Raw genomic sequence first — 16,624 nt, forward strand, 5'->3', positions numbered from 1 at the left:
GTACGTGTTACCAACAATACATCACTGTACTGTACGATTTAACCAATGATACATTACTGTACTGTACGTGTTACCAACAATACATCACTGTACTGTACGATTTAACCAATGATACATCACTGTGCTGTACGTGTTACCAACAAAACATCACTGTACTGTACGTGTTACCAACAATATGTCACTGTACTGTACGATTTAACCAATGATACATTACTGTACTGTACTGTACTGTACGTGTTACCAACAATATGTCACTGTACTGTACAATTTAACCAATGATACATCACTGTACTGTACGTGTTACCAACAAAACATCACTGTACTGTACGTGTTACCAACAATATGTCACTGTACTGTACGATTTAACCAATGATACATTACTGTACTGTACGTGTTACCAACAATACATCACTGTACTGTACGATTTAACCAATGATACATCACTGTACTGTACGTGTTACCAACAATACATCACTGTACTGTACGATTTAACCAATGATACATTACTGTACTGTACGATTTAACCAATGATACATTACTGTACTGTACGTGTTACCAACAATACATCACTGTACTGTACGATTTAACCAATGATACATTACTGTACTGTACGTGTTACCAACAATACATCACTGTACTGTACGATTTAACCAATGATACATCACTGTACTGTACGTGTTACCAACAATACATCACTGTACTGTACGATTTAACCAATGATACATTACTGTACTGTACGTGTTACCAACAATACATCACTGTACTGTACGATTTAACCAATGATACATCACTGTACTGTACGTGTTACCATCAGTGCGTCACTGTACTGTACGATTTAACCAATGATACATTACTGTACTGTGTGTGTTACCAACAATACATCACTGTACTGAATGTGTTACTAACAATACATGATAGTACTATGTTGCCGATGATGCACAAAGGTATGTTTTATGCGGTAAACTATGTATGATAAAATGCACTAGTGAGTCTGATGTTTTTACTAATTGCACGAACATTTTTCTTGGTATGATTAAGCCCGTTAGTTGGAATTGCACGAGTTCATACTATCGACACAACAAACACATTTCCTTCATTTTTATATATATATTCATACATTTCAATGGCATTTGAATTCATCAACGAGCATAATGATATCATTTTAAAATTTTCCAATGTAAATTCAGGGACCAATAAAATCGATCGTTTCAGTTTGAATATTTATAAATATTTTTTTAATGAAAGGAATGGATTGGATGTGTCGAGAGTATTCCGCCGATTTCGTGAACAAATTAGTGTATGGTAAAGTAATGTAGGGGACGGTTCATTTGATATTGAGCGAGGCCCTGCAATATATTTGTTAGCCTGTGCAGACGGCGTTTTTGCGTGTGTTTTTTCTTCACCTCACCCGAGTTCAAAACGGTCTACCCTTATTATAATCGAACGGTGTCACTGAGGGTCATCATTTGTTTTATTTAAAGTCAGTGAACGGCCGTGACCGGTTGGTGCTCTTTCTATTTGTGACACAGTTCGAGACTAGTGCGCTAGTGAGAGTACAGTTTTGTGGTGTTTGTTTCACCATTCACCATATCGTGATACTTGCTCAGACGTTCAGTTTGCCAGGTAGGTAATACCTACATCCGAGCACCTACATTAATCGCGTAGTCTGTGCCTGAATGTGACAGTCGCTACACTGCAATTACGAGGCCGAGGTCCATGGCGCCGTTGTTAACGTGACTACATACCATGCCTTCCAATTTGGGATTTCTATCTATTGGGAATGAATAACCGGATTAATAATATCATGGCACAGAGTCACTGCCGACATGGTCCTGTCGGTAACGATATACACGATATTCCATGATTGGTGTTTGACTTCTGTGTGGGAAATAATCACATGACACGATGTAATTCACTGCCAAGCTCTGTGATGTTTTCACTCTCTGTGACCATTATCTAGGTGCCAAATTAGGAACATTTACCTTGAGAACCACCATTTCACATATCATAGTTGTTCTATTCTATGTTCACATATCATAGTTGTTCTATTCTATGTTCACATATTATAGTTGATCTATTCTATGTTCACATATCATAGTTGATCTATTCTATGTTCACATATCATAGTTGATCTATTCTATGTTAACATATCATAGTTGGTATATTATATGTTTACATACCATAGTTGTTCTCTTCTATGTTCACATATCATAGTTGTTCTATTCTATGTTCACATATCATAGTTGTTCTATTCTATGTTCACATATCATAGTTGTTCTATTCTATGTTCACATATCATAGTTGTTCTATTCTATGTTCACATATCATAGTTGATCTATTCTATGTTCACATATCATAGTTGATATATTCTATGTTCACATATCATAGTTGTTCTATTCTATGTTCACATATCATAGTTGTTCTATTCTATGTTCACATATCATAGTTGTTCTATTCTATGTTCACATATCATAGTTGTTCTATTCTGTGTTCACATATCATAGTTGTTCTATTCTATGCTCACATATCATAGTTGTTCTCTTCTATGTCCACATATCATAGTTGGTATATTCTATGTTCACATATCATAGTTGATCTATTCTATGTTCACATACAATACAATGTTAGTCGATTTATATGTTGATGTGTCATACGTTCACACATACTCTGTGCACACAGATTATATTTAACAATGTAACTGGTATGTCACAAATTTCACTGTGATTTTCAGGTAGTGAAGACAGAAGAACACTCGCATCTTATAATCATGTTGCTGGAAGCGATATCATGTGGCAGCGCCATGTGTAATATGCTAATAGGTGGGCTGGTGCTATTGGTTATTATATTGATATGGAGTATACGGCGACCGCCTGGTATGCCACCAGGGCCACGTGGTCTGCCAATCATCGGCAGCTTACTATGTAAGTATACCATGTTGCCATGGCATTAACGGCCGATTTATTACCAAACGCTTCAGCGTGGTATTAAGATTTTGTTGTCAGGCTTGGGTGGTACCAAGGTGGAAAATGGTTGCACATATGGGGGGTAATTCCTGGAATTGCAATAGAGAGGGTTCAGGCCGAAATACATATATATAGTGTTTCCATGTTTCGTCTGATATTTCTGTGGTGTTCTGCTGCTGTAAATAATGCAAGATTTGTTCCGAAATTCAGTGTGTTGTGTGCACTCCAGGGTTATTCGTTTTTTTGCTCAAAACACCCCTATTTTTTAATGGTAGAGTCGAATAGTTTCACTCCCACTGGGAAATCTGCATTGTTACTTGAATGAGAGCTAACTAAACACATTTTCCAGACCGGCGAAAGTGTATGCAACAGCCAATTTTAACAGCCTGTCACGTGATTTTAGTCTGAATGTCAACCTCAAAAGATGCTAATCCATTTACGCAGGTATAACTGGGAATAGAATATGTGAGGGATTGTATCAACAGAGATGTGTATAATGAAAAGTAACATCTATCCTTCTTTTGCATAGCTGAGCATTTTTGTTTTAGTATACTGGTATGAAAATGTTGAATTTGCATGATTTGCAATGTGTTTTTTTACTGAAACTCCCCTATTGATCGAATCCCGGGTTTGAAAGAGAACGGCACACCACGTGATTCGTCTGAATACAATGGTGAAGGCACGCAAGCATGACTTACGTTGTCAGCAGTAGTCGCGTAGCTTCACGCTACAACTTCACTTGTGATGTTGCTTGTTAGCCGTGGATTGAATTAATCTTGATTACCGGTTAAAATGTTGCTTATTTGGCGTTGGTGATCTTTATTTGGAACTGGGTAACGTCGCCAGCAGAAACCTCCTGGGATTTTGATGTTGATGGTTGCGCCTCCATGGCAATCGCTAATTTTACTGCGGGTGGATCTTCCAAGAGCCCTTCGGGGTTTATAAAACTCATTCAACATACATAAAGTTCTCTCAATCGTAGTAGTCCATGTGATGTACACCTAATATGCCAAACATGTTACTGAACGATTTTGCCAATGAAAACAAGCCGGTTGGCGATCCACTCCACTAAAAAAAAACTAGCAATATGTTTTCGGCTGTTGCCATGGTAGGACATGAACGTGAAGCTAACGTCGGTTTATAACTAAAACTGGGCACCGTATACAAAGTTCGCAAAAAAACATTCAATCCTTAGAAGTCATTTTATTTTATTGCTAGAACATATGCTGTTGTTAGGGATTGGTCAGTTACTTCGGCCTGGGGGTGGATCAGTAGGGGGGTTACCCTGTTTTTGATTTTGCGAATGGGGGGGGGGTCACCCTGTTTTCCACAATTCACACACGCGCTTATGTATATATTTTTTTAAATTTTATTTCAGAACAATAGATTAAAAAGTTAATCGTACAAATGTGTTCTTAATAATAACTATTACCCATATTGCCTATAAATTTGTTGATGCAAAAAACGTTATAGGCTAAATATTTTGGGGTTGAAGTTGACAAATAACTAACAGATTATGCAATGCGGCAGAGCCCCATGCAATTATACAGTTAAGTTTTGAACACATCCCAAGTCCACGTGATATCAGATTATTTTATTTAAAGTCTGAAGTCACCATTGTATAAGATATTTACTGGATTTATCCAATTGTAGCTGGAGACGGAAAAACACAGCAATTAGTACAAAGAGCAGTGACAGTTTTTGTTCAGCAAATCAAAAAAGTTAAATGGATTCATGTATATAAATAAATAGTTTTTTTGTTTTTTTAACTTTTAATTATGCATATTTTGCTCTGTAAAATACCAAAATCCAACACAAATTTATACAAAAATCAAAGTGTCCTTTGTTTTCATAAGCACAGACTGTGCTTCAGGTGTAAAGCTTTCCTGGTCTATAAGATATGAAAGATATATTAAATCCAAATTAGTTTTCAAACCGCCTGGATTCAAATCCTCTTTTCCTATCTTATAAGGGCGTTTATCAAGTGAGTACTCCACAGCTTTGTTTTTATTTACTATCTTTAGCAGCATAGATTTCCCTACTTCCTGCAGCTTTTTCTGTAGTCGTTTTTTGGCTTTATGCTTCCCCCTCCCCTCCTAAGGTGACTGGTCTATTAAATGCAAACACTAAAAATTACGGCAAACCACGATATTTTCAATGCACATCATACATTTTGTAATCATGTCAGAGCCAAAACTGTTAATGTTTCTTTGTTTTTCGGGGGGGGGTCAGCATGTTTTAAAATATAATGTTAGGGGTCGCCCACTTTTTTGTTGTTGATAGGGGTGGGTCAACTGAGATTTACAGCTGACAAAATGGAATCTGCCGACCCCCAGGCCAGAGTAACTGAACAATCCCTTAAATTTATTATTTCCAACTGATAGTATTTTCTAGATTGCAGGCAGCATTTACAGTTCATTCAAAGTTCAAAGTTGCGTCGGGATTACGTTGATACAGTGTAACAATGTCGGCGTCGGTGATCTCTTACCGGTGTGCAACGTAGCCAAAATAAAAGGCATGAATACAAGACTAGTGGGAGGTAATAAATTTGGGGTCGAAAGTATTCAAAAAACAGTTTTTGGCTGTTGCCATGGTAGCTGTGGACCAGGATTGTTTTGCCAATTAGTGACGGTACGACCTGCCTGTCAATTATAAACAAAATTAGCCAAGCCAAAAAAAATCTCAGTAAATTGTTGCCCACACTCAAGCGGATTAGAATGAGCTACGTCCATGCTTTTTAATCATAGAAATGTAGGGTGTGATACATTTGACGTGAAGGTATTAAAACATTCAGTTGTTGGCTGTTTCCATGGAAACGGTTGTCAGAATTTGTTTTCAGATTTTACCAATAGTAACTTTGTGCCCACACTCAAGCTGAGCAAAATGAGCTATGTCTGAGGTGTTGCATCCAAAATTTGTAGGAGATACATTTCCTGATAACTAGGGCGAAGGTGTGACCTACCTGCTAAGTTTGAGCGAAATCGGCCAAGCCAAACAAATCACAGAAGAATTAATACGTGAAAACACTAGAAATCACACACACACACATATATACACAAAATTAAAGTGATTTTAAGGGCAATCCAAGTGGAGCGAATCGCCAATACCATGTTCATTTGCATATTGACCGTGAAAATATCAAAAACATCATTGCATGGGTGATATGCAAATTAGTTTTAGTCAAAATAAGTTACTGCTTAGAAGTACCATTACTGTTGTTCAAATTTCATTTCACTCGGCAAATATATTCATGTACCCAAACGTAAAGTATCGTACTTCTAAATAATGTTTATTTCTGAGATGTTTCGAAAAACGCTACTCTTGAACGGACTACTTTATTCGCTCTCAGACCTCATTTGCATATGGGGTGTGGAAGTACAGATTTTGATTTCAGGGACGAATCAAAATAAATTGCAGTATATATGTAATAATGTGGAATACTTCCCTTCACTGTGAACATTTTTCCGCTAAAATAAATTCCAGTGAAAATGCCATTTCCCTCATACTCTATTGAGACTTGACACGGCACAGTGAAAATTTGATTCACACCGTATGCTTGAAAACTTTTCATCGAAAATAAATTAAGTGAAATTCTGTGTGATTTCATGAGAGTTGAAAATGAAAAAATTATATGACACCCAACCCTACCACTCCATACACAATGTAACCACACCTCAAAAACATCCTTTCACCAGTGTATTCTATTTGAATTCAGGAGAAATTTAAATAAACAAATTATATGACAACGAACTTAATTATAATTTCAGCCTCTAGTTCAGCACTGATTAAATAAACTACCTCGTCTTTATGCCAACTTGAAGTTATTCAATGCCTACACCAGTGACTTCAAAATCTATGTTTCAATTCCAGGAATTTCACTTGCTATTAATTGTATGGGAGTGCCAATCTTTCATGAATTTCTATTGTCATGTCAATTTCTTGTGATTACTCGGAAAATGAAGCTGTAACCACAGACCACAGTGCTGCAACTAAATCCTGGTATAAGCACCGGTTAGGCAGTCTTGAACTATGCATGTGAAGCCAGCTGAGAGGTATATCCAATCCTATAGATTTCTCATTGTTTGGTAACTATTTGCTGCAAATGCAACAAAAATCAATATAAAAAAAATATTACCCACACAGCATTCTACAGGTTACTTGTCACATCTAGTATCTGGTCATAATACCCTTGGGTTAGGTATTTTTTAGGTTAGGTTGTGTTTAACTCAGCATTTTAATCTGCATTTCTACGCAGAACAGCAACCTTCCACATGGGTAGAAATTATAACAGTCATGTTTTTAGCTCCGCTGTCATCGAAGATGACCGAGCGGAGCTCATGGCTTGAGTGGACTCGTCATCGTCTGTCCGTCGTACGTCGTCCATCAACTTTTTTTCAAGCGACTTCTTCTTCCAAACCGTAAGCTATCGCCTTGCTATTTATAGTACAGCTACATGAGGTTGTCCTCTGTCAGATTTGTTCATGTTATGACATCACATCCAAATCTCTATTTTCGTGAATATTTATTTTTGTCTAAGTTTATTCGGCCAAGCCTCTAAACAGATCTTGGCAGAACGACCATCAAATATGCGTATTTCTAACAGCGTCCCCAGTAGTCAGTTGCGGCTGATCATTGTCCAATCAGTTTGCGTGTTACAAATCCCTCTTTGGCGTTTCATTTTAAACAAAATGGCGGCGCCCATGAATCGTTTTAAATAATGAATATATAATTTACACATGACACCCATATAATAAATTGTGAATCACTCATTTTTTTATTTTTATTATTTTAAATGTATTACTGATCAACATCACTATTATAAACAATTGTTTGTACCAAACTTCACTATTATGTTGCTTCCGCCACACAGCTTGTCTCCTCTTAAGCACAGTCCCTCTATCATATGATAGAGGGACTGTGTCTTAAGAAATAGAATTGTACTGTTCATTAGTGATACATGTGGAGTACCGTGGCGATTACTGTAATTGTGGGACTCTAGCTAGATTATCTAGGATTAAAAACCACATTTTCATAATATTGTATTCGTACCACCAGAAATATGGTTTTACTATTGTGGCATATTGACCATCTTTGCCAGGTTTATACTTAGTAATACTATTTTTTTGCTCATGGCTATTGTCCGCTAACATTCGAGTGGTATTGTTTTATTTTGTGCACTATCCTTATTCGAAACAGTACCTGTTTACTAGTTTCTTTCTTCTCGGCAATATTCATTTGCTAGGTGAAGACTGTTTTTTAGAACTAGATTGTTCTCACTATTTAAAAAATTATATATTTTATTTTAAAAAGATGTATATTTCTTAAAGAAACGACACCGTTGATTCGAACCAACGATTTTGAGATCGACACACTGGATGAGTTTATGGTGGTGTACTATGATACGTATATGATTCAGTGCAGGTCATTGACCCAGTGTCATTCTATTCAAAATGACTTACGTAACACACGGACGACGAGATAGTGCACAAACCGCGATGGGGATGTAAAAACACTTCAACTCACAGTATTACCTTGTTAAAATACGGCAACCTCGTCCCAAACAGGCCATTAACTAGCGTTAGCTATCGTCCCCGATTTACCTGACAGTTAATTACGTTGAAAGTTGGTCGTTTTCAGCACATAGAATTTCATCGAACACAAACAACATGGCTAGAGAAACTGGTATAGAACTCTGGATATGAACAGTAAAATTAATATAATTATGCAAATTCCCAATATCAACTGTTTTGTTTATATTTCCAAATAATTTGATTGGTAATGATTGTAGAAATAATATTTAGTTTTTTGTTTCGTGTTTCAGCAATCACACAAAATATGCATCTGGACTTTCTGAACATGGCGAAGAAGTACGGTGACGTATTTACCATCAAGTTAGGGAGTCACCAAGTTGTTGTTCTCAATAATTATGAACTGATTCTGGAGGCTTTGGTAAAGAAGCAATTCGATTTTGCTGGACGCCCTCACACGTTTACAGGTGATATATATCTAGTAATAAAATAAGTCTATATAGTTTGTGTGAACACGCCCAGTATTTGATCTCGGCTTGTCAATTAGCCTTACGATGTCGCGTGAGTTACGCCCTCCGCGGTGCTCCAAACCGTGAGGTCTGATGCCGGTCGGCCGGCGAGGGCGCTACTACGCCCACTTGCGAATGCGATACTTTACATTTTAACCACGTCTTATGTTCAATATTTTGTTCGGTTTGTACAGGTGACATGTTTTCAGAAGGTGGACAAGATATCGCTTTAAGTGATTTTGGAACAACATGGAAACTGCATAGAAAGATTGCACATCAAGCCATTAGGTGAATACACACATGTAGCAATACTGCCACTAAGATACCGTGACTTGTTGAGATATGAAATACGGTGATCCTTTTCTAGCCAGTTCAATGTTAATGGTTAAGATATAGGGGTCTATCCTCTCTCCCAAGTTTAAAGTTACTGGTTGGAACATGGCATCCGCCCCCACGTTTTACTTGGCTTCTTGATATATGCCTCAGTGTTTGATACATAGAACAATAAATTACATTACATTACATTACATTACATTATTAACACTTGTCATCTATTTTGGGTTATTTTTGTTAAACATTGTCTTTCAAAATTCAATTTAGAAAGCCATAACAGCAAAGAATGGTTAAATAACTGAAAAATATAATTGTTTCCAGCCATATTGTTGAAGTGAAATCTTCACAGTGAATGAATTCAATCCTAAAATTGATGCACAAAGATTGTCTACAAAATGTTAGTTAAAATTATAATGATCTTTCAAAGTAACCAATAAACATCTATCAGTAAATCTGAGAGAAAGATAGCACAATAAATACATGTCATACATTACAGCATTCTGTATCTGACAACACTCCTTACATGAGATACACACGCGTGTTGGCTGTAATCTTTCATGGCTACTGAGTTATAGTATTAATTGTTATTGCTGTATGTTTTAGGGATTATGTCTCTGGAAGAAAACTCGAGCGCCTGATTCGCGAAGATGCATTTCCCCTGTTGCAAGAGATCTTAGAAGAGAACGACGGCAAATCTATTCATCCACGTCCACTCGTTCTCTTATTGGTTAACAACATTATGGCTCAATTTTGCTTTGGTCAGAAGTAAGTACAATGATTTTGATATAATTTCGGCACCGATAAATAATTTTGGAGCTAGATCCAAATAATTGATTATCTCTCAATAGTTCATATGATTAAGAGCCAATTGGTTTTTGCAACACAGCACTGGGGTCTACAAACCAACCAACGGTGAGGTGTCTGAAACTGATGAGTAGACTAGACAATAACATACAGTACTGTGTACTGTCATACACTTTATTCAAGACATTGATGGGAACTGAAGCACTTATAGATAGTCTGAACTATGATAGTTTCTTGGACAACTGTAGCTATATCAGAGGGTGCACATAATTATGAAAAGCTGTGAATTATTGTGAAGGAAGACAGCGCAGAAGCAAAATGTCCTCCTTAATAACGATATATTTTCCAGATACACACTTGACGACCCGGAGTTCAAATCGATAATGAAATTAGTAGATGATTTTGTTGAAATTGGCGGTAATGGGTTGGTGGCTGATATCATTCCATGGTTGGCTTACATTCCAACTAAAGGCGTTCGTGAAATACGGAAGATGACCGACGTCTTCCTGCGAATGATGTATGACAAATTTTATGAGCACAAGAAAAAGTTTGACAAAGGTGTGTTAATTGATTCCATTGTTGGATTTTATTGCAATTTTTCAAATTTCAAAGCATCATCCGGAATATGTTCTGTAGATCACATATTTACTCTTTACATCTATACATTGTAAATTAAGTCAGATTTACACAAAACCACGCGAATCAAATATTGTGATTCATTCATTCCACTAGTACTCCGATAAGCTGAAGCCTGTTTGAACACTTGGTAATATGTGAAATTTTATTAATATTGTTGTTTTTATGATTACAGACAAACTGCATGACTTGATTGACTATCTTCTCAATGTCCAACGTCAAGCCCAGGAAGACAAGACGGAAAACATCGACAGCTTAAATGATACCCGATTGGTTCAAACTGTTTCCGATTTATTCGGAGGTTAGTGTTGTCAGTTCATAATACTGTATGCTGCTTTGCAATATAGTAACTAACACAAACGCATTTGTGAATGAACTAAACTTTTCACTTTTACATTTTGGTTGAAGTAAGGTAATTTCTCGTATTCTTTACTATACGTTTAATGTGGCCATTCAGGATATATTGTGGCCGTCTCAACCAACTGTTGTCTGTGTTTATTCTTTTATTCTTCACTTTAGCCGGCATTGACACCACCACCCATACGCTAGACTGGGCAATAATGTTTTTGGTTCACCACCCGGATGTGCAGGCCAAGGTTGCCAGGGAGATTGATGACGTCATTGGTGGAGAGCAATTCCCGTTAATATCTGACCGACCTCGTATGCCTTATTGCGATGCTGTTATTCACGAAGTAATGCGCGTGCGTACTGTGGCGCCGATGTCAGTACCACACAAAGCAATGGTTGATTCCACCATTGGTAGGTTATGTTATATATGGCAATCAACAAAAGACATTTATACAACGCAAACTTAAGTCATTATATTATAGATAACCAGGAAACCAGGAATGGGTCTAAAATCTTTACTTATTCCAATATAGCTACCAAAATAAAGTAACAGAAACAAAAAATCGATTTTCACCCATGGTGCTTTATTTCTACTTTTTGGATTCAGTAACTTCCATTTCGTTGATCTGGTTACACGTTTACAACTGCTTCTCAATCTGCAGGTGGTTATAACATTCCAAAGGATACATGGGTAATGATCAACCTGTGGGCTGTCCAAATGGATAAAAAACATTGGGATAACCCGGAAGAGTTTAAACCAGGCAAGTATATCAAGTTGACATAAAGCTTTTCATGGCATATGGTTCGTGTGAAAACACTGGCTTAATTACATTTATAGACAGGAGGACACACTATCGTTGGCCATTCTGAGATATTTCATGTATTAATAACATTTCGTTGGCTGTAATATATATACCTATATATAACCTGATTTTAGGCAAGACCCGTTATTTTCGCCATCTACACTATTAGATTTGCATACATCACACATACTCAGTTCCTGACGAAATATTCTTATATCAATCTTATACTAATCTTATAAGATCTAATACAATTCTAATTACAATCCTATAAGTTTATTATTAGAATTGTGTATGCAAATGGTTTCTTATTATATAATTATTATAGAAAATGTATTTTTTCTATAAAATTCTTATAATTATGTTCACGCTATAGTTGAGATTCGAATGATTTACACTGGTTTATCTGTTTTTGCATTATATTGATATTGTATTATCGTTTTATTGTTGTGTCGATATGCACGAGAAGACCTGTGACCCAGCCGTAAAATCAGGGAGTGGCACGAGAGGGCGCCGTTCGATTCGATGGATTTTTTCTAAGTCAGCCGTCTGTAGACTATCGTCTAAGCAACAGCGTCCCTTTATAAATAGTAGAAATTATCTCGTTCATTGCAGCATAGCGTTCGTTCCGAACATATGCCGTCATCCACGAACCCGCGGTTGCCAGCCGCCGAGCATGTCGTCTGTTTCGTAAATCGGTGTAAATGCAAGGAAACACAACTAAAAACATTGTATTTTTTACCCTTTTTGTATCGTCTATGCGCGGAAATGTCAGAATTACCGAGAGTTTGTTGCAATATACTGGATACTAATATACTCGCCCATCAATGCATAGGGAGTTTGAATAGGAAATCCAGCCTGAGAGGGTAAATTATGATTCCTGAAAATGTATTAGAATATTTACACAAATAAATCCACGTGGACATTAAAATAGAACGCGTTATAGTGAAAATCAGGGTATCATGTTATCACACTATTAGCTGTTTAATAGTAGTAGTATATAGTCTCAGACAAACTTTATAGTAGTCTGAGTATATATAGATAATCCATGGAAAGGCATTGGGGTAATTGACAATTTGCACATAGCAACATGGTATAAACAAGATTTTTTGTGGCGTATTCTTGTGCGAGCATGTTATAGACGGTATGCCCGGGCACTTGATAGCGGATATAGACCTCTCTAGGTAACAGTACCGTTAGTTTTGTCGAAATGTACTAGAAATGAATCTGGCATGCGCCTCGCCATCTATGCATCTATGAAATATATAACGCGTGCTACATGTCGGAAAATTGAGCTTGATTACAATTTAGGATTCTGACTGAGATTTAGCCAGCCAATGAGATTGTTTTAATTTCAACCAATCAGCTCCTTTATCTTTTCACCAATCATGTACAAAGCCGTATTCATTGTAACCATTCATGAACAAGGCCAATATTTACTTTGAGAATATAAATAGTAGACGAAACGTCTCTTTTTCAGTTCGTTTTGTTCGTTCATGGTTCATTCATAGTTCGTTCAGTAAAGTCATCTATTGCAGTCCATACGCGGTTTATTCTTCCATTCCTGAACTTGAACCTAATCTTCTTAACAATTCCCACACTACAAGGCGGATAAATTCTCAAATGGTAGACTTGATTTAAATATTCGAATATGTTTTGTATTCGTTCGGTGTACGTTTGAACACCTTCAGTGAAAAATTATTAAAATTACAGATTATTATTGCCCTACTTACCCACAATACGTGTTTTGCTCCTAAATAGAAGTTTGCTCAACATGCAGTCAAGGGACGTCAAATAAAAACGCTACTACTATCACAATATCCAACAGTTTCATATACAGTACGACGAATACAGATGATGTCATTAACGTCTAATATAGCTTGTACAATGACAATGGGTAATCCATTAAATGCTTTCAAATTATGATATATTTGATATATTATAGTTCATTTTATGCACAATTATTTCTACAAGTAACATTTATAACATCTGTTTCATCTGTTCTGTTCTTTCAGAGAGATTCCTCGAAAAAGATGGCACATTAAAACCCAAACAGGACAACTTCATGCCATTCTCTGCAGGACGACGTGTCTGTCTGGGTGAATCATTGGCTAAACCAGAGATATTCTTGCTATTCACGTCACTGTTTCAGCGATTTCAATTTTCACATGTGCCTGGTAAAGCTTTGCCACAACTAGACGGCACAGCCAGTGCTTTGATCCTCAGAGCACCTGATTACGAAGTAATAGTTAGAAAAAGATTATAGGTCAATAACCGATTGTGTGTGAATGATCATTGGTTGTTTTCCGAATCTGGGGTCGGGGAACTATTATATCCTTAGTGCTGGAGCGTTTAAACATTTGAACAATAATACACATTTTCATAGTATGTTATATATACCCTTTAAACTAATTAAGTATGCGACTTTTATGAAATTGATTAAATGTTTCTAAAATTTGAATCGTCAAAATATTTCTATTTGTATTTCTTTTAAAACAACTTTTTTCATTATTTCCACATTAAGACTTTCATGAACAATTCAGATTATTTCTCAAGCATTGTGAAAATGAAGATCAATCCGATTAGTAATATTTGATGTACTACCTTTGTCTCTTCGAACGGTGCGTCATTACAATCGTAAATATCTGATGTGTTGAGCAACAAACAAACTAGATTTATAAATATGCAACGACCCGATGGACGAATTAGTAGCTAGGCACGGAATCTGTACCCTCATAAAAATCCAGCCTTCTGAACTTAATGTCCAGTCCTGAATGATCAGTCTATTTGACTGGACGTCACACAAACACTTCGTGGTACTAAGTTGAAAAGAATGTACACAGGGTCATTAGACATTCAGATGACCTGCATTAAATAAATTAAATGTAGAAAATAGTTAATAAATATGAATTTATTGAATAAATATGCGGGAATAATCTATTTGATTCAAATAAACGTGTATGAAAATAAATTGTGTCTACGTCGATACATTGACATTCCGATGAATCGCATGGATTCCCACGACAGTATTTTGGCCTAAACCATTTTTACACATAACTACCCGGAAAATTAAACAATAAACAATAATAACGACATTGTGATCGAGAATGAAATCAAATGATAGCATTATCACTATGTTAAATGACGTCATCGTATCATGTCACCACAAAACTGTTTGGTGACAGCGAACATCCCCGTCACATCCCTAGTATTATGAAATAGTGGTCAGTGTGGAGTCTTTCATTGCAGTTATAATACTCGAAAATGTCTAAAAATTGAAAATATACACTCGAAAGAAAAGAAATCGATCGCGTGTTTAGCGAGAGGAAAATTGAAGACCTTCACAGGCAAATTGAACGCAAAAACACGCACTTACGTATTTTTGCAGATGAAAAAATTTGCAGGATTTACGACAAAAGAGACGGGTATTATTTGGATAGATTGAACTAACAATTGCACTTCAAGTGACCTAGGCATGAAATGTCGCCATCATTAATTTGTTATGGTGTTACGAATGCAACAGCAGAACCCACGTTCTGTATTCAGAAAATAGTTTGTTTATAGGTATGATTTAAGAAATATTTTGGAAACTAATAATTTCAGACTATGAGCGTCATAGACAAAGTGAAAAACTTGCGCCAGGAAGACTTACCTGCAAGACTGTGCACCTGAACAATGGTATCACATTCATACGTAAAGCTCTTCTAGCATCTGAGTGTTAGTACAGGGGACCTGCACGGCGATTCTAGATCCAGCAACATCTGAACTGGATGCATAGCCAAAGGATTAACACCATCAGTATACTGGTATAATATAATCTCCAATATCATCGCGTCCACTGTTCAAATACCACAGTTAATGGCCAGAGGCGAACTCCGAACAATTCGATACACTTAACAGTAAATATTTATCCATTAACACAGCAATGTCAAATCAACCCAGTTCTTCAATAAGTTTATTAATATTAGTTTATTACGAGGATAACTCAAAGTATGCACGGAGACAGTACAGCTGGAGTATCGACCGACGTACTGTCCGAATGCATACTTTGAGGTATTCTCGTAATAACTTTATTATTATACATCTTTTCCTTCCAAGGATACACCATGGGAATGCCGAAATCCAAAATGTTTAGAAAAGAATCGGCGAACATCTTTGTGTGGATTCCGGTGGCAGCCATGTTTGTTTTCATTATTAGAGGACGCTTACGCGCGTAATCATTCCATATTTGGAATTCCCAGTTCCTAATATGGTAGGATGAAAATACCCCGTATAATACCGCAAAATTACGGCACGCTGTAACTTATGGCGTTACAGTGAAAGATGTATAATAATAGTCATTATGGGTTTTGGGTTGTACGGTACGTACCCGAGTTGGTGAGGGTGCGTTAACCGTGCGACGTGGGCCGCAAAAGCAGTATCAAGTCCATGAAGTTTTATTATATTGTTGCAATTGTTATTAATCGTAATTCTACCGTTTATTCAAACATTCACAGTGCGGATTGATATTTAAGTGCCTTACCTCACAACATAAACAAGACGTACGAGCGTACTAACTGTGGCAACTCTTTTCAACAACCCCTTAGAACCCGATAAGGACGCGTAATTTCTTGAATATTGTTGAACTAGTATTTCTTGACTTAATAAACTAATTGAAAAAAGTTATGCCCATAATTACTACAATTAAAACAAAAATATGTTTG

General features: G+C 36.6%; 1 protein-coding gene across 1 annotated transcript; it reads left to right on the top strand.

The window, feature by feature from the left end:
- The first annotated feature begins 1,496 nt into the window (after nt 1-1,496).
- Nucleotides 1,497-14,892, top strand: LOC100371830 (steroid 17-alpha-hydroxylase/17,20 lyase-like). Its single transcript, XM_085493995.1, has 10 exons — nt 1,497-1,623; nt 2,732-2,921; nt 8,785-8,958; nt 9,195-9,288; nt 9,937-10,098; nt 10,487-10,695; nt 10,949-11,074; nt 11,293-11,532; nt 11,784-11,882; nt 13,937-14,892. Exons 2-10 carry the CDS (start codon nt 2,768-2,770, stop codon nt 14,185-14,187), a joined length of 1,509 nt encoding a protein of 502 aa, XP_085350121.1. The 5' UTR covers nt 1,497-1,623; nt 2,732-2,767; the 3' UTR covers nt 14,188-14,892.
- The last annotated feature ends 1,732 nt before the right edge of the window (nt 14,893-16,624 follow it).

Source organism: Saccoglossus kowalevskii, chromosome 19 (assembly GCF_978046115.1).
Source record: "Saccoglossus kowalevskii chromosome 19, keSacKowa6.1, whole genome shotgun sequence".
NCBI lineage: Eukaryota > Metazoa > Hemichordata > Enteropneusta > Harrimaniidae > Saccoglossus > Saccoglossus kowalevskii.

Bases quoted from the DNA above. Each gene is read 5' to 3' on its own strand.
- LOC100371830 (XM_085493995.1), top strand. From the start codon at position 2,768: ATGTTGCTGGAAGCGATATCATGTGGCAGCGCCATGTGTAATATGCTA. The intron at 10,099-10,486 runs GTAAGTACAATG...TATATTTTCCAG, and splicing joins CAATTTTGCTTTGGTCAGAA to ATACACACTTGACGACCCGG. The intron at 11,883-13,936 runs GCAAGTATATCA...CTGTTCTTTCAG, and splicing joins CCCGGAAGAGTTTAAACCAG to AGAGATTCCTCGAAAAAGAT.